Below are 24,073 nucleotides of genomic sequence, written 5' to 3'. Positions count from 1 at the left end.
TAGAGTGAGAAGAAATGTTCAATGAAGTGGAGATGATCAGAGAGCTGCCGGCTGTTTCCCTTATTCATGAAAAAGTTTACATCTCAGCAGAGGTGAATGTTTATTTACCCAAGCTTTGCACTTTGGTAAAATGTACTTCTTATTAATAAGCTTAGTTATTCAATTAATTCATTTTTTTATTTATTTAACTGTTCAAAATAGTTTAACTCCCTTTACTGAAATAAAGGAACCTCTCGAAAATATTCTAATTTATGGAATAATAATAAATATTTGAGCCTCCATGTACAATTCTGACAGTATTTGGAGAAAAAAAAGAAGCATTTAGAGAAAACATTAAAAGAAAATATGAAAACACAGATAAAAAGCACCGAGTTGCTCTTTTCGTGCCTCTCTGTTCAACGTTTTTAAGGCTCGATATTCACTCGTAAAGAGCAACGTTGACCATCAGTCAGCCTCCAACTTTTTGCTGGAGCAGTTGACAGATCAGCTCTGCAGGATGGAGACTTGTCATGCACCATTTCTTTTCCATTTCCACCGCAACTTTCCAATCCCAATGAAACGTTTGGCTCTTTGCAGGATGTGTGTTAGAGCAGACGTGCCGTTCTTAAAGAAAAGCCTAAGCGCTCTTTGTTCTGAGACGCTTCCTTATACTGATAAATTTTCCCATCAGCGATAAATTTGACAGAATGATGAAACTGTATGGAGTTCAAAGTCTAAATGTAATATCCAGATGACAAATAAATTAATGACTGATGATGGTTATCTTTATGTTTTATTGATGATCTTTTAGCATCATCTTCCTGCCTTCAATATCCTTCTCCTCTAATGATTCAGTCCACTGTATTTATATTTCCAATTTCACCTTTGATGTTTCTAAATATGAATTTGTTTCTCAGCTAATTTCTAACAGCTTAGTCAAAACGTTTTGTGCATTTAGATAAAAGGGTTTATTTTCAGCAAGAGTTGGGTTTCAATACACTTTTTATACACTTTGGTATGATTAAATCTGTCGCAATAAGTAATTAATCATTAATCACATGATAAATTAAAATGAACTTGATCATTTCCATTCTGACAATTAATATTTTTTGTTTACAAAGCCTTCATAATCAATCTTATTTATGGTTCTCCCTGTAAGTGTTCCTTATTTACAGTTTATTTATTGCTTTTGTTTGCTGTATATTATTTTCAATATTCTAGTATTGAATATCCTTTACAAAGTTACGGTTTACCGGTGTTTGAGAGGGTGAACCTGCATTATAAAATGTTCTCAAAGTGACAATATTATTGTTTATCATAATATTTTGTGGGCCAGCTTATTGTCTGACAAAATTTGTTATGACAAGCACATTCTCATCCATTTGATTTCGTTTTTGCACTTCCTCACAAAGTTTGGCATTTTCAACAGAAAGTTGCAGCAGAAATAATAATAAATCTCAACAGTGGCTTATGTTTTTATGGAGCATCCATTTGACTAAAAAAAAAAACAACAAAAAACTTCTGAAGTATCTGATGAATAATACAACTGATCCAGCTGGACCTGCTAATGGACTTGAACTCTCTGTGGACATTTACAACACTGAGATGCATCATCTGTTTTCATCTGTGGGGGATTAAAGGAAGGCAGAACAACCATAGACACAATATTTTAAGATTTGATGGAATCCCAATATAGAGTTGTTACCATGGACGATGGTATTTTTATGGTGAATGAATTCAAGTCATAATAAAACTCAAGATGAGTGATTGTATGAGCACCGAGAAGTAAACAGACCAGCTGCAGCTACAGTTTTATAATTAAACGCATTCATCAAAACTATAACTCATCATTACTGTGTAACACCTGCTATAAGAACATTTCACAGCATTTATACAAGGATTCATCAGCAACACGGACGGGAAAAAAAACATTCACAACATTTCAGTTAAATGAAAGCGCAAAAGTAAAAGCAAGTCAATTATAAATACACTGGGAATTTTCTGATTCATCTGTAAAGCTACCGTTGTGCTAAGCATCAGTTTAAGGAAGCCTCTTGGTTCCCCAAAAAGCGATGGAACCCAGACATTTTCATCAACCAGTGAAATTACACCGGAAAGTGGAACATCAACATGTTACGCTACTAGCACTTAGCATTTGTTAACAACTCATTAGCGAAAGTGAGAGCGTTGCGCAACACAAATAATAATCTGAACCAGACACAATGTGCTAAACAGTAACACGCAATTTAATGAAGCTTTGATGCAGGTAATTTGTCAATCATTTGATGAGACGTTACAGCCCTACTTTTATGTACATTTGCTTTATTTTGATGATGGTATTTAACAAAGTGTAATGTTTGTTGCTTGCTTCATAATTGGTAACTATGTTATGTTTTTATGGTGTAAAGCACTTTGAACTGCCTTGTTGTCGAAATGTGCTTCACAAATAAACTTGGCTTGACCTTAAGCAACTTTTCTGCTTCTGTCCTCTATCCATTGTCCTCCACTCCATTAAATGTGAATATTTCACAGTTTTGTGATCTGGCTTAACCTCAACTCTTACCATAAAATGGCAGTTGGGTGGTTAAGGTTTGCACCATGTACCAGGTGTTAAATAAGTTGGTTAACCTTGGTGTCAATCCAGAGAAATCCTCAGATTTAGCATCAAATCTTTAAGACAGAATCAGAATAATAAAGTTTGGCAAAACATCTAAAAGCAACATGTAACATTTCCCAAGTATTACCGACAAGAAATAACCCCTTCTTGATTCGATGGTTCCTGTATTTTACTTTCCTTAGTATGACTCTCTTAATGTCTTTAGCTAGATTACATGCACATTTAATACCACTGCAACTTTGGTACAGCAAGATTAGAGATTACATGCATAATCTTTAAACCCTCAGCAGTCAGGCAACCATCTGGCAAGAAAGACATCCCCCTCTGCCCTCAGAGGAAATCAAATCCACCTTAGTAGAGTCGGAGGAAATCACACAACATAAAAGGAAATCCTTTGTTTGACTTGTATCAGTCCATCTTAGCTCAATGAGAGTCTTCATACTGTCCTGAACTACTCACCGACCTTACCTTGCTAAGGGAAAAACAACTGAGAGCCGGAGGTTTTCTAGAGTAGGGAAAAGGTCTATTATTGATCCATCAGAGGTGAGATAAAATAAACTTTCAAGAACAGAGTTCAGCATTTCCTCCCTGAATGGAAAGCTGAACTTGTACAGTAAAGCCTGTTTATAGGCTGGTGGGTTTATAACAACCGGTTGCCTCTCAAATGAAAGAAAACAAGATAAAAACACTTTCATTTTTGCTGAACCCAACCTTTGTTTAGTGGAAAACTAAGTAGCACTGATGAGTTTCATTACAAGTATAAACACAACGCTAGATGCTCTAAAGGTTAAGGGGTTGAAACGAAAGTCCAATTTATCTGAAGATTGGAGTGCTAATTAAATATGCAGAAAAAAAAATCTCTCAGCAACACAAGTTGTTCCCTGCTCTGTTACATAACCAGGAATCCTAAAAAGCTTGAAGAAAGTGAAAGCAGATACTAATTACAAGATGCTCAAAAAGGAGGTGAAGCTTGAGAACTTGATGGGCTTCTTAGCATTTACAGAAAATAAAAAATGTTTTATTTGTAAAGCTTCAAGAACACAAGATAACAGAACAGATGCCAATTTGTAGCCATATGGTGTGTTCTTATATCAAGTAGTGTTTGACTCAATGTTGCAATATGGTCTGTGACAAAAGGTTACTTATTTTACTAAATACCATCAGAAGATCTCAGAGATGAGGCCAAGCAAAAATACATAAAGCTAGATGCAAAAGGGATAAAAACACTAATCGTTAGGGATGCACCGATTTATCAGTCAGCCGACTTATCGGTCCATCCCTACTAATCAGAGACGTTTCTTCACCAAATTCAACGAGGTGATAAGTGGCTGGAATAGTATTCTTAAATATAAAATGATTACCTTTTATTCTCAAATGTTTTAAACAAGGCATGAAAATCTCAGAGCAGAGCAGATTTCAGGGTTTCCAGGGAACAACAGGTTTTAAACATCAAAAACTGTCCAACATATTCTTCCTTTGGTTTAGATTCCCTTTCATCACATGCCAGAGTCGGTGCTGCCTCCTACCTCTTCTGTCGTATCTAAGCTGTGTATGTCAGACCAATGAGCCTTTACTGAGAACCATCTCTCTCAGAAGTCAGAACACATTTCTCAACAGCAACATGTAAACAAATAAGATGTTGTACAGGATGTAACATGCTTCAGTAAAGATACTAAACAGCGAGGTTCTGTGTATTGGCACTATTAGATGTGCAGGTACATAGCACTCAAGGTTTTGTATGCAAGGCAGCCATGTTGAATTTGAACTTGGTGTAAGTAATCAAATCAGTGAAGTTTATTTGTAAAGAGACTTGTGAAGGTACAGTTGCAGTAACCAATGGGACTAAAGGTAAACATGGATGAGTTTCTCTAGACCTTTCTTGGACATTAGTCCTCTAGTTCTGGAAATGTTCTTCAGTTGATAGAAGGCCGATTTTGTAAGTGTCTTTATGTGACTCTGAATGTTCAGGTCTGAGTCCATCACTACACCCAGCTTTCAGGTCTGAAAACTAGTTTCAAGCTGTAATAGCCGAAGCGGTGTTCTGAGTCTTTAGGTTCAGAGATAATAACTTCAGTTTTGTTTCTGTTTAGATGAAGAAAGTTATGGCACCTCCATGCATTGATTTGTTCTGAGCCTCTGTTCAGGGTTTCGATTAACTTTGTCCACTGTCTAAACCACAGTGTTCAAATCTGGAAGTCAATTACATAAAATTTATTCCGTGGTAGCTTATTCTGACGCTACATCTTAAAATGATCAAGTGCATAAGGCAACTCTTCGCTTAGTTGCAAGAGTCACTCGGAAGTAAGAAAAACATGAAAGCTTTGAACTTGCCTGCTCAGATATCCCTAATGTACCTCATTAAACCGTACACGGTACCTTCATGCTTCCAGCCAGAGGATACAAAACAGACAAAAAGCAAGAATTTAAAAACTGGTGTGCTGAGCTCTCAGAGGACAGACTGCCCACTCAGAGTAGCTGTGGTTACATTAGGTGAGTTTTGATTCATCGTTTTCCGTGGGCAGAGAACTGATCAGACATTGGGAGTTAATTTGGGCAAATTGAGTAACTGGTTTTTTTATTTATTTTTTTTTGGTTTTGTTTTTTCCCAGATGAAACACCGCTACGGGGGCCGCCATGCTGCATAAACAGCAGGTGGATTTTACATTTTAAAAGCTGCTGAAACGCTTCAAAATGTCTTCATCTGTGTTCAAATAAATGTGAGAATCTAAAGCCGAACAACATCCCTCCCAGCTGATGACAGCGCCAGACGTCAAATGGATCTGTATAATAGCTGGCATTATCATTACATAATGTGCTTAGCGGGATGAAGTGAGGGCAGAGGCAGTGTTTGCTTCTGCAGCAGAGCGACAGCCAACTTAAAGCACTCGTCTGTTTTTGTTGAGAGGCGGGAGGATAATAACCCATAATGTGACCTCGCTGAAATCTATCCGGCTTTGTTGGGTCATTCACAAGAAAACAAAACATGGGACACCACAGTGACTCATTACTACTGCTTGGCAGCTTGCAGTTACACTCTTAATAGGATTCCACTGTGCTGGGCATTGCAGCGCTGAAATGGCTCTTTACATTGAACTGAGTGTTATGAGGCTTGGGGGATGTTTTCAGGAGGATGCTGTTTTACGGAGGTCTAGAAACGGATCAGTTACGGGAGAAACAACAGATGGCTCAGTGCTTCCTTTTCTTGTTTCCCTAAAAAGGTGGAAGATAAGTGTTTGGGAGATTATCCCCAGTGGACTTTACTGCCAACTTGTTTATTAGGAGGTACACTATGCTAAAAGATGTCTGCGCTCAACTTGAAACATAACCTAGCCCAGCAGATTTTGCACTTGCATAACCCAGATAAAAAGTAAGAAAAAAAAAAAAAGAGTTTTACTCATTTTCTGGATCTAAATGAGGACAGTGAATTGGGAAATATTAGATTATTTCTGTCTTACATCCAACTGCCGTTTCTTTTCCTGACATTATCAAAGCTTTGTGAAAAAGTGCTCTCACTGGGCCACTCAGCAGCTTCTGAAGGCTTAGGAGGAAAATTACTTTGGTTTTAGCCACTTTGTTTTAGAGTCAGATCTCCAAATTATTTTAATTAACTACATCACAGAGCATGGCACAACCCCTGACTGTCATTTATTTTCACAGTACCGCTGCTTTGTTTGAAAGATCTGGGGCAGCATGTAAAAAAGTAAAACAGATGGCATTTTTATGATTGACTTTCTAAAGGAAAGCTTTAGAAATTGGGTAACCGATTTATTGTGAATGTGTTGTGAACAAAGTTTAACAATTTATGTAAACAATCTTTTCAGTGCAGGGAATCAAATTACTGTTTTATTATTGCCAAAGTTAGTTCTTCTAAAGTTAGAGAAAAAGAGGGAGAGAACATGAGGAGAAAATGGAAATGCAGCATAAACAGATTTCCCACACTTCAAGCATAAATGTGTAACTATTGAAGAATTTATAACAGTCGATAACCGAAACTTCAACACAGCTGTCAAACTTTATTCAACGTAAAGTTTAAATGACAGTCAAGTAAATAACGCTTTAGAATTTATCTGGAAAAAATCCATTTAGGGAAAGCTAAGTGTGCTAAATGTTTTCAAAGTTAGCAAAAGCACTAAACAAAAAATTTGCCTGTGCCATTAGTGCATTAGATAAAATTGTATTTCTTTATCCTTTTCTCTATGGTTGCCATTTTACACAATGAAATGACATTGGTGGGCTGGCTCACTTTACTACACCCCAACATTCATAAAGTATGTTCCACTGAATTTGCACCGACTGTGGGCATGTTGAGGGCAGAACATGAGGAGGAACTTTGCACATAAACTGAGGTACTGCCGAGATCTTCATAGGGAAATTGCTTTCTGGAAACCATGGTTTTAGAAATAAATTTTTTGGCATTCGCAATTTTCAGCTTCTGACCGTACGTTCACTTTTAGTATGGATCCTGTACAATGTGTCATGAGACTCCTGATCTACATTTCTAAATGGTTGTTACACTACCAGCTTCAAGCAGAACTTTTAAACCATTACGCCGGTGTTCATAAATGGCGTTCCAGTCCAAAATTTTAAAATTGTGTAAACAGTGAATGTGAACACAGCTCTGATTACTAGTTATAAACATGAGATGCACACATACAGTATTTAGCTTTAGGTTGCTACACATTGCCTTAATGTTAACAGATTCTCAATGACTTTTCTCAATTACATTTATTGTGAGAATGAAAATCTTGTAAGATAGTTATCACAAAAAATGATAATGCAACAAATGCTCACCCCTACCAAGCACTTTATGAGCACACAAACCCATGGCAGTAGCTTTATAAGGACGTACGATTGTTTCAGTATATAAAGAATAAAAGGCTAGAATTTGACTTTGAGCTAATAATCAATCACTTGTTGATTATTTTGGTGCAAAAGTTGATTTCAAGACGTCTTTTCTAACAAGCAGTTTGGGGATCTAAGATGTTTTTCCATTTCTGAATAAATCTCTGATAAATGTGAAAGAACACATTTATCACAGAGGCTAAGCATGTTCAGATCCTCCATGGATCACTTTTGTTTTCCCTGGCTGCCTGTTATAAACGAACGCTGGTGCTCAGCTCATGGATGGAGACTCTTATCTCTGAAAAACACAAGACTCGGCTTGGCCATGTGGGTCACAGCGGTCACTTCTCTGGGCCCCGGCTGGCATGTGGCCCTCAACAAGCACTACAAACCTTCATTAATTAATGTGGCTCAGATCCTCATGTTCAAATGGGTTTTGATTACCCCCCCTTTGGGTGTGTGTGTATGTGTGTGTGCGTGGGTGGGACTGGACACTTGGTGGGGGATGCACTTTTCCCTTTCAATTAAACTCAAGGTTGAGTCACAATAAATTAGAAAATGTTGCTGTTATGCTGATTAGCCAGCAGGTTTTTAGCCAGGATTGAGATGTCCCTGTGTGATTTGGTTCATGAGGGAGAGCACTGCCTCCCCAACTCCACCCACCCCCCAGAGAGAAGCATACAGATACTGGATCACATCCCGCAGGACGGTGAGGAGCCAATTTGGGACACAAGTGGCTGCTTTAAAATCACAAACAGGAAGGCGAGCGATGCTTTTTCTTTTGCATTTGGCGCAGAAAAATACGTTGAACGATATCTCTCCCAAGTTGTTGATAGACTAGCAAATTCAAACTGAGGCAGTGTTTTCATTTTCACCACAGCGGTGCTTGCTACACCGCCAGGAGGGAGGAATTACTTCACCTCAGTGTGTGATTCATATGTAGGAGTCCACGAATGATCGGATCAGCCTCGCAGCCAGCGTGATAAAAAAGTACCCGACTCTGCAGCCTGGAGAAACACAGAGGCTAAACTGGTAACCGAGCATGCTTTAAATTCAACGCAGTTTGTTTGTTTTCATTGTTACAAGCAAACTACTAACTAAATCAAAGAGAATTAAAAAGGCCTGAACAAAACAGGCTTCCACACTATTAGGGGTGGACGGTATAGACTTAAACGTCATCATGATATTTTGTGGTACTATTTTGATAATAAAAAGTCACAATATAAATTAGGCAATAAATCAATTTTATTTATTTTAGAAAGTCGGAATTTTTTTTCTCCAATGCACTCCTTTGGTTTCCATAGTTCAGGCGGCCATCTTGTCTGACAAGTGTGTGCTAAAGCTTCTACTTATTTGGACTTTGAACTCAAGTGAAGTCTACAATAGAATATTAGGGCCAGACTATAGTTAATTTTACTTTTTTAATTATGAGAATAATGTCATAATATTACCAGATTAAACTCATGATATTAGGAGAATAAAGCAGTAACTTCATAAGAAGTACAATAAGGAAAAATAAAAATTTAAAATGAATTTTGAACATCTTGTGAAGTTGTACTTTGGTATCATTTTACAAATAAGAAAATACTTCTAATATCAGCATCAAAGTATCGGTAGCAGAACTTTGAAATGATCATGCAAACGTCAGCGTTAATTTAGAAGAAAACCACATAGACTGATCTTGATAACTCTAACTCTAGAAGCTACTCTTCTAATTGAAAAACAACTTTTTACTCTCAATCTGAATGTGTTCTTTTGGTAAGATTGCTCCTTAATTCTGCTAATATTATGACATAAATATGGCTTTATTCTCATAATTAAACAAAAGTTTTCATGAATTAATACTCTGTGGCAGCACTCACAGAAGGGGAGATTGAAATAAAAGCCACATTTTGACAATACTTTGTCATTTGGAATTTCTTTTTCAGGAAAAAAAGCAAAAAAATTTGATCTGGTACAAAAAATAATCTCACCATTTTAAGCCATATCACTTAGTTCTCATATGAACTGAACAGCTCAAATAAACCACAATGGAGATTTCTACCTTAATAAATAACATTTGCAGCAGCTTTTTGTTTTCCTCAGTTTATCTTTGATTATAACATTTTAAAACTTTACTGACATGAATCATTTAAGCAGTAAAAACAGAATTACTTTTAAACTCACCTCCATTGTTTCCCTTTGTTTTCTTTTCAAATCCCTGCTGTGAGACATCAAACAGCCGCCAAACATTTTCAAGCCATAAATCATTCGAAACAGATTTCTATTCTTTTGTTTCCCTGCAAGAGCATTATGAGTAATAACAGCCGTTTTTGTTGCCAGAAAGGGAAAGGTCAAAGTGGTTCTTCTTAATCACATACAGCTGAATCATTTTTCATACATAACTGCAAGACATCTTGTACATGCAAAATGTTTTGGTTTGTTTTTCACAGCTGAATCTGAGACCCACTGATTAGTTGTTGGCTGTGTACAACTGTCCCCATTCGGCTGAAAACCCATGACCCCGCTCACCTCTGTTCCTTCTTTTGTCTACTTCTGTTCCCGCTGCAGCATTCTCTGACCCAGAAGTCAAGGCATTGTAATCTGTCTCTTGTCAAACTTGCTCAAATCTATTTTGATTTATTTAAAAGTTTAAACACATTTCCTATATATTTGCTTTTTTACTATTTGGGTGAAACATTTTGGAAATTCCTCGGCCTGGGGTGTTTCTGCATGAAATTTCCATGTTCTCCCTGTGCATTCATGTGTTCTCTCCAGGTACTCTGGCTTCCTCCAACCGTCTAAAAACATGACTGTTGGGGTCATTGGTGTCCTTTAACTGCACTTATATGTGAGAGTGTTTGCCCTACTTTAACGCCTTAGCATTTTGCTATCTGTTTTTACTAATGTTTAGCTCACTTAGCTCCCCCCGCCCCAAAGTTATTTTTTCTGGATAAATTCTAAAGCACCAATTTACTTGGCTCTTTTGTCAATTTTCAGTTGAATAAAGTTTCACATCTATGCAGAGGTTTTAGTTTAGACGTGTATATTCATGCTCTTATTTTGAAATCTGTGTTGACTGATTACGCAGCAGCATACGGCCCTACATCACCCTGTGGAGCACAAAGGTTTAAGAAAGCAGAAAAGATAAACCAATAAACATGATCAAAAGTTTTTTTTTTTTTTCCTTAGTCAACTTAATTTATTCAAATCAGATGGTCATTACAGCACCAGGCTGTTTTTTTGGTCAGGAACTGACCCATAACTTCATATGTTTCCCCAGTGGAAAAGAGCAGATCTCAACCAGATTCTAAAAGAATAGAATCAGTATAACTTCAGACACAGCAATAAGCACCTTAATCAGCTTCAACCAACATAATAAAGAGTCTGCGTTAATAAAGACGTCTGTGATGCCACCTTTAAAGCAGTCCCGTTTCTGCAGCTTATGTTTCTCCGTCTCCTTTCAGCTCCCATGGCAGCAGCAGCAGCAGCCAGGGATTATTGGGACGTTGCATCAGACTCACTCACTTGTTATTCATTTCTTTCACAATGCATCATATTTTCATATTGCTTGCGCTCATTGGATACTACTTTTAGTTGCTAACAAGCAAAGGAACGTCTCCTGCTTTGGTTATTTATTTGTTGGCGTCCTTGCTTTCCTGCTTGGGATTCTTAAAATTTTATTTCCTTGTGGGAAGCAGAGCTGACATTGCAATTATCCTGCCACACTGATGACTCTTCAGGTGATTGCAAAGTCATTAGTATGATCCTCCGGCAGATGTTTCTGTCTAATAGTCTTATTAGCAAGAGGATGGAGAGGAACTTTGGTTTGATGTTTGCATAAACTGATGTTCAGCTGATTTATCTGCAACTTCGGCTGTAAAATGTTAGCTCTGTGATCCACGGCTGTGTTTTTTCAGTTTATTGACAAAAGCTAAAAGCATTGTGACACGGTGGTGGACATCTATGTGGGCGTCAACTGGGATCTCTGAACTTGTGCAGCCCGTTTCCAGGCAGATGAAATGCTTGCTACATCGGTGTTACCAAAACAAATTTGTTTTAACATTTAGGGAATTGACTCAGCTTGAACGAGAGATCAGACTGGTTTCTGTTATTTCTCCAGAGATAAGTTGTGCTGCTACAAAAAATGTTGGAAACACAAAATTGCAGGGGAAAAAAAAAAGTGGCTTCCAGGAAACCGATCGGAGCCGTTGTCAACACAAACATAAACAAAGTGATGTAACACACCTGAACAGATGCTATTATTTTACAGAGAAACACACTCCCCACGCTTCTTTAGCACCCTTGTTAAAGATGTGTCAAAAATTTGAAATAAATTCAACCGTTACTGCTGTGGTTATTTCTCATACTGCTGACAAAGTTAGAAAAAAACTCAGCTTACAATTACAACATATTTATTCTGTAGGGAAGAAACTCCCATGTTCAAAAATAATTCATTTACAAAATGACTTCCTATAAAATAAACATAACGGATCCTTTTTTACTTAGACTTTACTCTTAAACTGATCATAGATTGTCCGTGTGCTTTAAACTATTTTAATTATAGGCTTATTTCTCTAAGCCATTCCCCAGCATTCAGGTAAGGCAGATGAAGTTCCTTCAACAAAAGGTGGAAGAGGAAGATGGCGAGAGAGGTGAAAACAAACTAACAAAACTTGCTCTAAAATAACCAAAGAGTTTTTTTCGTCTGCCCAAAAAATGTGCATAATATTTTAGAACAGTGGTCCTCAACCCCCGGGCCGCGGACTGGTACCGGTCCGTGGAACAATTGGTAATAATTAAATATTTCAGTTTTATGTATTATTTGAGTCTGGAGGATCTTTTATTTTGAAAATCCTTAAACCGGATTCTCTCGGTTATTTACGTGCCAACGCTGAGCCCTCAAGCAGCAAAATGAGTAAGAAACAGATCAGGTGTCTTTGGAAAGTTTCTTTGCAAAGGGGTAAAACCCAGAGAAGAGACAAGAGAATGGATTTATCCCGGACCGGTAGGTGAGTCCCACATTACAAGCCGCTCTGTGTAACATGTGGCGACCGGCTGCTAATGAGGCAATGAAGCTTCAAACTGCTTCGCCACGTAGAGACCAAGCAGGCTGTGCATATAAGTAACACTTCGGGTTTCATTGTCTCCCATCACTCCCAGAAGGAACCGTCACGTTGCAGAGAAACAAGCTCAGGGCTCCCGTTAGTCATCATCATGAGTTAAAATTTTCACGAAAGTAAAATGTTCATTTTTGTGGCGCATCTGTATCTTATTTTGAAGGGATATGTAAACATTACCATAGCGACCAGAGTCAGAGAGCATTTGGGCAGTGGTCGAGAGGAGATGAGTAGAGCTTGTGAGTCTTAAGTCTGGTTTAGACGGCAAGATTTATGAATTGTTGGCCGATTCTCCAAACCTCTGTGACCACAGAGCTGATAAAAGTACAACAGGTTTGATCGGTTCGTGTTCAGCCACAAGGCAGGAGCAACACACCACACAAGAACCGATTCCACTCACGAACATCCCGATTCCAGAGGATAATCCAGTAAAACCCCCAACATAGCATACAGAAATTTAGAATGACTAAACACGGATGACGATGTAGAAACAATTGTGATAGTTTGTGGACTAATTTTAAGAGATAAAAGACGTAACAAAAAGAAAAGGCGGTGGATAAAACACGACGGGAGCAGCCGCTCTATTTGCTGCACTATGATTTGGAAGTGACTGTTTTTTCATAGTTAACATTTTTAACTGAACATATATAATAATGACCTTTACATATAATAATGAACATTTCCACATATCATCTCCAATATCCACTGGACTCAGTTGCCATGTGTCAGCTGTTCGGGATTCGCCTCTGTTCTTACGTCACCGCGCTCTGATTGGCTACCTGTCACATTCATCAGGGTGTATTCTCGGTCCCAGACAGGGAAAACCCCACAGGCCAAGACAACACAAATTGGGTATATTCAGGGTTTAGCGGGAACACCAACATGCAGAAGCCTTATCTGACGGTGAAAGTGAAAGTTAAATTATTTTCTTGAAAGCTCTTATTTGAGCAGAGATGCAGATTTTTAGGTGTGAAAATTCTCTACTTCTACAAATAATGTTGATGAAAAAATTACAGCAAATAAACAGAAGGCCAAACCAAAAATAAAAATATATATTTAAAAATGTAAGCTCTCCATGTGCTTGCGTGAATTCTTTCTGGGCACTCCGGCTTCCACAGTGTAAAAACATGACAGTTCAGTAAAAAAGGCTTTCTACATTGCAGTGAGGTGTGAGGAAGGACGTTTACATCACTGCTTTCATCATTCCAAATGACGAAAAACTTGCACAACAATAAACAGTTTTATTGTTTTAGTGTGCAAACAATAAAACTTTTTGCAGTTTTATTGTCAATCAGTTTCTTTCTATAAATAAAGTTTGTATTTTTCTAAATTCTTAAATATGAAATTGTTCTTACACATCTTCAACATAGGTATCACTACTTTTTGAGAGTAAATATTGAGGGGTGTTTTTGTCCAACATACACAGCACAGGGATGTGGAGTAGATGAGTTTAGATTATGTTACCATGGTGATCAAGCTAGGCTCAAACAGATCTCAATTTCAGATAGAGAAAAGAGCAACTATCAGCTGAACAAATCGGTAATCTTTCTAGCTGAACAACCCTGAGGTGAACATTTCTTCAGTTGTTTCATACTCATACATATATAGTGAGCTCCATATTCCTTCAGTGGACCAAGGTGCACTGATGCTGAGCGACAGCAAAACATTCAGGTCTAAAATGCAGCTTCAAAGCTCTGGCATCAGGATTTTCTCCCCCTCCACAACAAATGACTAAGCTCTTCCTCCAGTGCTCCAGTTTCAGAGATGTTTCAGCTGCTTTAGAGGATCAGGGAAACACTCGTTCTGATGCACATGCAGCTGCTCTCTGCTGCTAAAACCACAGCAACTGTACTGTAAGTGTTGTGTCACTGTGTCCTCATGATAGTGGTTGGTGTTAACTGAACTTTCAAACTCAACATTCATGTTTGTAGTGCAATCACTCATGTTTGGTAAGTTAAAACATTGAAAAATGACTATTACAATCTCGCTTTCCCCTACTCTTCTACTTTTCTCTTTTTTTTTAACTTTGACAACAATGACTTGTAATTCTGTGCAGCTCTGACCAAAAATTATTTAGGCTACATTCACACAGTAGGCAAAAATCATATTTTCTGCCTTTACGCCAGTTTCATGTCTGAACCGCCCAATTTCAATCTTTTCACCAGCCCCAAAAATTGATTTGTGCCACTTCCATAAGTGGTACTAAATTGGATACATTTCAGAGCGTCTGAAGTCTCAATGGTCGTGTCGAATTTGATCTGACTTTTTCGTTATTGACGTGAGACGAGTCACAATTTTGTACCAGAAGAAACCAGACATAAATACAGAAGTAAAAAATGACTGAAGCAAACAATGTTTTAATTTTTCTTAGACTCCTCCATCTTATGATCAGGTGACATTACTAGAGACTCAACAACTTTAAAATCGACCCATCAAGTAGTCAGAAACAGCTATGATGCAAAGTCAAAATTCAACTAAAAATTAAGACTTCATAACTGAAGGACACAGTTACTTGATTGTGCTATAAAATGGCACTATGTGCCTAGAAAAGACATATTACTCCTCCTTTAAGGTAAGGATCTACATCTTCCTGGGAACACACACAGAAGCTGCTGTTTTAATAATGCTAGCTGTGCTAATTGCAGTAATTGTAAACATAAGATGCTAAAGAAAATTCAAAATGTCAATTCTGTTCTTGCTCTTGAACAGCAACTGTTCTTACAGCTTTAATTATAAATAATTACTAACCACTCAGAGCTCAAAGGTTAAAACTATTTTTTTTCAGTGCTGCTCGTATATCTTCTTGTAGTCGAGCTCAGGGGTCTCCAACTTTGACCCTTCTACTGTAGGTTTTATAAAACCAAATAAAAGCTTTTTGTTTATTTTTATTTCATGCGCAATAAGAATAGGTCCGGTATACTCTGATTGTGGACTAAAATTGCAATATTTGTTAGATTTCAGCTGCTGCATTTTTTTTTTTACACTTAACTGTGTCAAACGATCCAAACCCTTTGAGCAACCTGTTCCCTTTCTCGCATTTGGGGGGCGCTGAAGAAAATACAATAAAAAACTCTGAAGATACTAAAAGCAATTTCCGTCAAAATGTAAATTAAATGGAGTGGTGTCAGGTTTTAGGGGTTGTAAAATTTATCTTTTCTAATCACAGGCCATTTCTCCTGCTAGTGCAAGACTCTCGTGTTTGTTATGGTTGTATTACCCAGAGTGCACTGTGCTGTAGTCTGCTTCTTGCTGTTAGAGCTGTCTTTGGTCCTCTTGGCATTCACATATACGTTCATAATGCCCCAGAGTTCACTTCAACCAAACAGACTGAGGTTCATAGGCGGACCAGACTTTGCTTTTTTGGTCCACTTTAGAGTTTTGGTCCGGTTCCCTAAATTAACTGGACTTTTTAGAAAAAAAACGAACCGGAGTTTGCTTAAAGCGGACTACACCGGGCTGGTGTAAATGCTTCCTTAAAGAGGAATCTGAATCTGCAAAAAAAAAATTATTTAAAAAGATCAGCCTTGGCACATCCAAGCATTAGATTAAATCTAAAATTTGCCATAACCTTTTAATTGGTCCGTTTGTATGTAAATGGCTGGAAAACACAAGCGTTCAAGCAAACAGAATCACTTGGCAGGAAATATTTTTAATTCTGAGTCAGAAAACAAGTTTCCAGCCAAAGCCAAAAATCCTCAGAGTCTCTCCACAGAAAAGTGAATTGTCAGACAGGCTGAGGACTGGTCTGACTGATTAACAGACTCTGTGCTTCTTCACTGAGTAAAACCCTGGCTGCCCAGTGGAGGTCATAAAGCAACATCTGCCAGGAGAATCCACCCTTTATACTGCCTACCATCCCCCATCTCTGCCCTCCAACCCTCCTGTCCAGCTCTGGATTAAGAGCTGGCCTAACCCTCCCCACAGCATGCCACTCTGGGTGGATTAACTCCTGCAGAAGCCACACTACTGTCACACATTAACCTGCAATCACAAGCCCTTTCTGCAAAGCATGCCTGCAGCAAACGTTCGGTAAGAGTCGAACATGATGGGAGGCAACAGAAATACCTTCACTGCTTCTGATCCATCAGACACCAGCGCTGGAAAAATAAAGAGATTCAGGTAGATGGAACAAGTGTTGAAAGCAACTGCTGAGAAAGCAGTTTGCTTTCATTTTTATCTCTCTGACTGTTTAGTATTTTCATAGATATCCATGGACTGATTGTATTAATTTATTTATTAATGATTTTATTGATTATTCTGAAAATTAATCATATAAAAAGGTTTGCACATTCTGTAGATTTTTCCAGTTAACCACTTAATCTTATTTTATACAACACTAGAAATACAAAAAAAATTAAACAACATTTATTTTTTAAAGAAGAAAATTTTAATTTTATTGCTTAAGATGCAATCATATAGTTTTACTTTAGTCAATGCTTGATCATTTGTAGCAAAGGATGCAACTGCAGCTAAAAATATTTCTAAGATGCGAAAAGCTCAGTGGTTTCTACTCAACTTTACATCAATTCGATGTAAGGCCAATCTGTTGATTATTTTTGGGATTAATTGATTAATAAAAGATAGCAAAAGGTGCTTAATAGGAGATTTATTTATATACATTTACAGAATGTATATAAATACATTCTGAAGCTAAAACTATGACACTTGAGGAATTCTGGGTAGAACATATAAACAGACAGAAGGTGTTTTTTAATCTTAAAACCAAATGTATATATTTTTTGCAGTTTTGGCTTAATTACTGCTCTGAGTAAGTTGTTCTTTCTGCAATTGGTCTTTTGAGTCTGTATACTCTCATTAATTGATTACTAAATTAGTTGGAAATTATTTCAATAACTGATTAATTACAGTTAGTCGCTCCAGAAAAATATCCAGTGAGATAAAATTTTTTTAAAAAGCCCACCATCTTAAAAGTGTTACAAATAAATTAAAACAAGCCCATAAGACTGAATTTGCCTTTCTGGGAACAATATGTGAAATGATTTCAATCAACTCAGCAATATTTTTCTGTATTGGATCAGTATTGATCGAAACTAAACCTCAGACGTCTGTAGTGGGTTTGGAAGTGAAAAAAAAAAAAAAAGTGGATCCCTGGTGTTCGACGGTTCAATATTTCCATAAATCTCCAGTAAGATTAAATTCACAAAAAAGCCTTACATCTTCATGCGTCAGAAACCCAAACAAAAACCAGCCAGCCAGACAGAAGTTGCTTTCTGGGTACAGTATGTGGATGAGCTCCACTGGGCGGTTAATCTGAGAAGCCATGAATCACACGGCTTGGTGAGACCAAACCCCTAGCCCACCCTCAGACATAGGTGATTTTTAAAAAACGCACTCTTATCAACACAGACAGCCTCATGCGATGCTTTGTTGCAGTAAAAAAAAAAAAAAAAATCACACGCATCATTCTTTCAGAGGAAACAGAGCTGAGCAGCAGAAGGAAGGGGGGGAGAGGCTGGATTCGCAGCAGAAGCAGCAACAGTTGGCTGCCTGTCGACTGAGACGAAAAGAGTTATCGGCGGCGCAGAGACACTACGTTCATGTTCGAATCAGACGATTGGAGATAAAGAGAGAGAAAAAATAAAAGGTTGGAGATAAAATCAGACTGGAGGGATGCCTGGCAACTGGTGGCAGAAAAAGAGATGCAGTAAGAAATGAAACACTCACTGGAGTCGTCTGAGTCGTATCCCTCCACGTCCGGCTCCTCGTCCCTCCTGACGGCCTGCAGGGAGGCGGAGGCTCCAGCACACGCCCGCTCAGGGCTGTCCTCATTGGGGCGATCACTTTCTGAGGTGGCGGCGGCGGCTGCAGGCGTGGAGAGGGCAGAGCGCAGGGGCCCGGCGTGGCCCGCTGGCTGGGGCGCCGTGGGGGGGAGCCCCCGCGGGTAACGGGGGAAGTAGTCGGAGATCTGCTTGATGGGCTGGATGGGACCAGGGCACACGTCAATGGCCATGTGTTCTTGGATGCTGATGGTGGGTTTCTCGCCTTTGCGTTGTGTCATGCATGCGGTCCAGCCCGGAGCTTACTCCCAAAACAACGCAAAAAGAAAAAAAAAAAATGCACTGAGAATAACAAATTTCAAAAAAAAAAAAAAAAAAAAAAAAAAGGTAAAAAAAAGGTAAAAAAACGAGGAGCTGCTGGGAGCGCTCCTGCCGCCTGTTGCTTCTCTGAACGCTGGACAGGTCCAGGTGATGTCGCTCTACATGGAGGCTCCCGGAGTGTGTCCTCACACCCAGACCATGCTGTCCGCCAGCCTCTCATACACACACACGCTACTATCTACCCCCTGCTCTCTGCTCGTCCTATACCCCCACACTGCCCGTGTCTGCGCCGCCTATCTGGGAGAGACAGAGCTGAGAGAGACGGGCGAGTGAGAGCGTAAGGGATTAGAGAGGAGAGAGGGAGGGATCAGCTGATGTCACTGCCTAGCAACCGAGTGGTAAACAGGAACCGTCGGCCGCGGCGCTTAATTATGATATTAACCCCATCCGTCTGTCAGTGGGAGGGGACATCCAGAGACATGCCACACTCAAACACAGAGGAATGTGTGTGTGTGTGTGTGTGATAACCTAGAAAATGATCCGTAAATTGATGTTTAGCGACTCAATTTCAGTTTGTTTGCTGCTTTTCAGTCAGTAAACCATGATGTTGTATTAGGGTCATTGTAGACAAGTTGACGTATATGCAGAGATGTATATAAAAAGAAGTATGTTTCCGCCAAAAATTGAGAAATTTTGAGATTAATCTCCAAAATTTTCTCAAAATTTTTTTTTTAATTTCTGAGTTTGAAAAGTTAAAAATTTGCAAGAAAGTATCTTGGAAATAGGGGTGTCCAAAGTGGTACCTTTAGTACCCACCCGCCAACTGCAATTCAAGACTGGTATAAATTTGGTCTGACAACACAGACGGTTTCACAATTGAGCAAAGTCCAGGAGACTTTGCTCAATTGGGCACTGAAATTACAAGATTTGCTATATTTTCAGCTGCTGCAGTTTTCTTTCACTGTGTCAAACCGACCAGACCTTTTGAAAAACCTGTTCCCCTCATCACCTGAGGAGGCGCTGGACCAAGAACCACTGAAGGAAAACAACACAAAAATCTCAGAAGTAGACTCTGAATCCAACATCCTTCCCCACACAAAGCAAACAAAAATGGAGTGGTGTCCGATTTTAGCGGTTATAGGATTTCTTTTTTTTTGACCATGAGCCATTTCTCCTGTTAGCGCTAAACACACACATTTATTTTGTCTGTTTACCCAGAATGCCCTGCTCTGTAGTCTGCGTCCTGCTCTTAAAAGCGGTCTCCAGTCCTCTTGGTGTTCACATATGCATTGAAAGTGCACCAGAGTTCACGTCAACTGAATAGAGACCGAGGTTTGTAGACGGACCAGAGTTTGCTCTTTTTAAGAGTTTAATTATCAAGGCAAACAAACTGGAGTTGGATTAAAACAAACTAAACAGGGCTGGTGTGAACGCACTCTGAATGACCAACTAAAATCTTCTTAAAATTGAAAACACTAGGTATAAAACTTTTTATAAAAGTTTTTGTCTTTTATTAGACTTTTTCCCCCCATTTTAATTAAATTTTTAGACCACGAACAACCAATAAATTTTACTCTAACACAAACTTTGGTGCAGTTGTTAAAAAAACTTAAAAAATAAAAGTGTTTTCCAAAAATAAGAGACCTATTGTTCTTACAGACAACAGATTAAGAACAATGAACAAAACAGAAAACATTCAAAGCAAAAAACTGGAAAACTTGTACTTTTGTTTTAAATCAGGAAACATAATAAACTCCATTGACTCCATTAATACAAACATTTGATTACTCCGTTTTATTAGGATACTGCCCGTAAAGTTCATTGCTGAGCAGGTAAAAATAAAGTCAGAATAAAATTATTTTTGCATTTTCACTCTGGTTTTAAAATTTTTGTGGCATCAGAGTATTTTAAATTTGGGGATTTTGTAAACAGCTTGGGTATCTCAGCCTTTTGAAATGGTGAAATCGTAATACTGTCACCAAACTAAGTAAAAAAGAATATTAAGATAAAAGTTTATGTCCAATCTGCCATCTACAAACATTTAGGGTTTTTAAAAAGCTTTTGTGTAATAAAAGATAAATCATATAAAGTGGTTCCTGTTTTAACTGTAACTCCTTGTCAGGGGGAAATTTAAACAAACTATAAACAAGTGGCAGAGCTGTCGACAAGTGGCAAAAATTCTGTTTAAAGCCTCAATTTCTCCCACTTCATCCAATCCTTTCATCTCTTTTCTGTCACTAAACGTTTAACTCAAAGATTTAATCTTCTTTGCCCTAATAAATACATAAACACATTTGTTCGGTCTTTCATTCAAGAACCACAGAGTCATTTCCACTTCCCAGTGCTCCAATTATATACCCTGATGTTATCACACATTTCATAATTGCTTACCATCTGCTCCAAACGTGGACGTGGCTGTCAGTGTGCATGCGCCCGGCTGCAGCAGACTCGCTCACGCTGAAGCTGCACTTGTCCATGCCGCTGTAAAATTACACCTTTTTTCTCACCGGACATAGGTGATCACACGTCAACACCTGCGCAGAACACAGTGATTAGCTCGGTTGTACCTCCTGTCTGTGTATTTAGATCACATCTGACAAACACGACTTTATACTAATAATGCCAGCAACGGTCTGTGGTCTTCAGGTGGTTGGTGTTACATGAAGAAAAAAAGAAATGACACTGCAATCATTCCCTCCAGGTTTAGCAGAAACTCTCCATTTGCCCATTCACAAACAGACCAAACACAGTTAGAAGAGAACAGATAAAACAGCGCCATCTTGTGTTTGCAGTTGGCAACAAATATAGATTTCACCAATTTACTGTCAACTTCAACGATGTACCTTTGATTAAAAAAAAATTTCCACCAAAAAAAAAAAAAAAAAAGAAATGTACAAGATATAAGAAAGAAATGACCATTGTAGACAAGATAAAAAAGGAGAAATAAATTTGCCAAAACACTGACATTTTCTGGGGAAAACAAGATTTCTAAGTTCGAAAAGTCAAAATTTTGGTAGAAAAAATTGAGATTAATCTCAGAAAAATTCTAGAAAAACCAAGGAAATTTTGATTGAAAAGTAAAAATTCAACTTAGAAATTTTCTAGAAAAAATATTAAATTTCTGAGATTAATCTCAGAGTTTGAGTTTTTCAGGAATGTTTTCACATCACTTCACTTTTTCCACATTTTGTTTAGCTACAGTCATTTTACAAATTGCATTACATTAATCTCTTTCCTCAAACCTCTATACACTAATACTGGGACGAGTATGTGGGATAACTTTAAGAGATTTCAGCAGATTTATTCAGATTCAAGTGAGCACTGTTTAAACACGACAACCTACCGGTGTATTGTTGGTTGTTCCGTCCATCTCAGTACGATCACAGCGCCCTCTCCTCTGACGGCTACATTCTGCAAGAAAAGACACAGAAATACAAAGATTGAGTGATCTTAACGTATCAATGAGAGGCCACTTGAATGTAATTTAAGACAAAAAAAACTCCAACACAAAGGGTGTTTTGTATCAAAAGTTGGATAGGCACTTTTTCCTATCCAATTATTGATATATTTATCCAAAAGATAAAATGTATTTATTTTTTTAAATGAAAAAAAAAGAAAAAAAAAGTCAACAGATTTGTCGAGCAGACAGGGCAAATCTTTATTAATTTCTTCATTTTAGCTGCGAATGCATCCTTTGCAACAAATAATCAAGCGGTCCCTTCACTAAAGGAAGGATATGGTGTTGCATTTTAGGCAACAAATGTTTATTTTCTTATTTTAAAAATGTACAAAATAATTTCTTTATTTTTATTTTATATATATTTACTCTAACATTGCATAAAATCATCTTAAGTGGTTAAATGTAAAAATCTGCAAATATTTCAACTTTTCTGTATGACTAATCATCAGAATAATCAGTAGATTAATCAATGACTAAAGTAGTTAGTTGCAACGCTATTGTAATCTAAGCTGCTTTCAATAAAAGTGATATCTTTATTCCATCTATAAAATTATCTACCATGGTTACAGTATCAAAGTTTGCAAATATGAGTTTATTACAATACCAACTGATGAGATCAGAGATTATTTAACAAAAGTTCATCTGTTTTACAAACTGAACCAGATCTTCATAAAATGAGCATTAAAAATAATGACCAGATTTAAATAAATGGTTATTTTTTTCCAGACGCTTCAATCTGATATGAAATGTGAGCAGAAGAGATGATTTGCTCACTGAATTGGACTGTGTGTTGCTGAAAATGCAAACAGCACGGTGACATTGTTTTTCAGGAGGAAATGATGCGCAATAGCAATTTCATTCTGGATGCTGATGGCTCAGAGTTGAAGTGCATAAATGAACAGGCAGCAGCAGACACTGACGTCAGAGAAACAAAAGGCCACTAGGTTAAATTACTTCTTTTTTTATTTATTAAAAAATTAATTAGCTTCTAAATTAAATTACTTTCAGTCCAGCATTTATACTCAACACAACAGCTATGTAGTGTAAACAATGAGAGACAAGCTGGTTTCAGCAGAGAAGCTCCTAAAGCTTTCCTGCCAGTCAAAACAACAACTTTATTGGTTTAGAGGAAATATTACGTTTACCAGTGGATAAGCATGTAATATGTGCTGAATTTTGGAAAACTGTTACCACAGGATATGTGAAATTTACCATCTGTCATTTTATTTTTAAAGTAAGGAATGATTGTATAAAATAAGACACCAAGCAAAGAAAAGTCCAGTTTATTCTGACCAGAAACATTAAAGCACAAGGCAGAGAAATACACAATGACCCGTGGTTGCAGTTCAGAGAAAAGGTTATCACTACAGATGTTATATTCTCTATGTGTGGAAGAAAAACAATATACCACCAGTAGTTTCTGTGTGCAATTATTTTCTTTAATTTAAATGAAGTCCTGAGCCAAAACCTTTAATTTTATGAGATCATGGGTTCTCTGTTATTATTTTATTAGACAGATTTGGTCCATATTCAGTAAACACACCATAGCAGTTTTCAAAGGTTGCAGCCATAAAGTTTGTAAANCTGAATTTGCCTTTCTGGGAACAATATGTGAAATGATTTCAATCAACTCAGCAATATTTTTCTGTATTGGATCAGTATTGATCGAAACTAAACCTCAGACGTCTGTAGTGGGTTTGGAAGTGAAAAAAAAAAAAAAAGTGGATCCCTGGTGTTCGACGGTTCAATATTTCCATAAATCTCCAGTAAGATTAAATTCACAAAAAAGCCTTACATCTTCATGCGTCAGAAACCCAAACAAAAACCAGCCAGCCAGACAGAAGTTGCTTTCTGGGTACAGTATGTGGATGAGCTCCACTGGGCGGTTAATCTGAGAAGCCATGAATCACACGGCTTGGTGAGACCAAACCCCTAGCCCACCCTCAGACATAGGTGATTTTTAAAAAACGCACTCTTATCAACACAGACAGCCTCATGCGATGCTTTGTTGCAGTAA

General features: G+C 37.8%; 1 protein-coding gene across 3 annotated transcripts in view; it reads right to left on the bottom strand.

The window, feature by feature from the left end:
- Positions 1-21,021, bottom strand: part of LOC103146121 (double C2-like domain-containing protein beta) — a 125,687-nt gene extending 104,666 nt beyond the window's left edge. For 2 of the 3 annotated variants that reach the window (XM_016677296.1, XM_016677297.1), the window contains exon 1: positions 18,223-18,931. In XM_016677296.1, the coding sequence (XP_016532782.1) occupies positions 18,223-18,556 (334 nt within the window). In that variant the 5' untranslated portion in view covers positions 18,557-18,931. Of the gene's footprint in view, positions 1-18,222; positions 18,932-20,987 lie in introns of those variants that run through there. The other variant, XM_016677298.1, reaches the window with a different exon arrangement.
- Positions 21,022-24,073: the final 3,052 nt, after the last annotated feature.

Source organism: Poecilia formosa, unplaced genomic scaffold (assembly GCF_000485575.1).
Source record: "Poecilia formosa unplaced genomic scaffold, Poecilia_formosa-5.1.2 Scaffold152, whole genome shotgun sequence".
Taxonomy (NCBI): domain Eukaryota; kingdom Metazoa; phylum Chordata; class Actinopteri; order Cyprinodontiformes; family Poeciliidae; genus Poecilia; species Poecilia formosa.
Note: the sequence above shows the minus strand (reverse complement) of the source record. Positions and strands in the feature narration are given on the sequence as shown.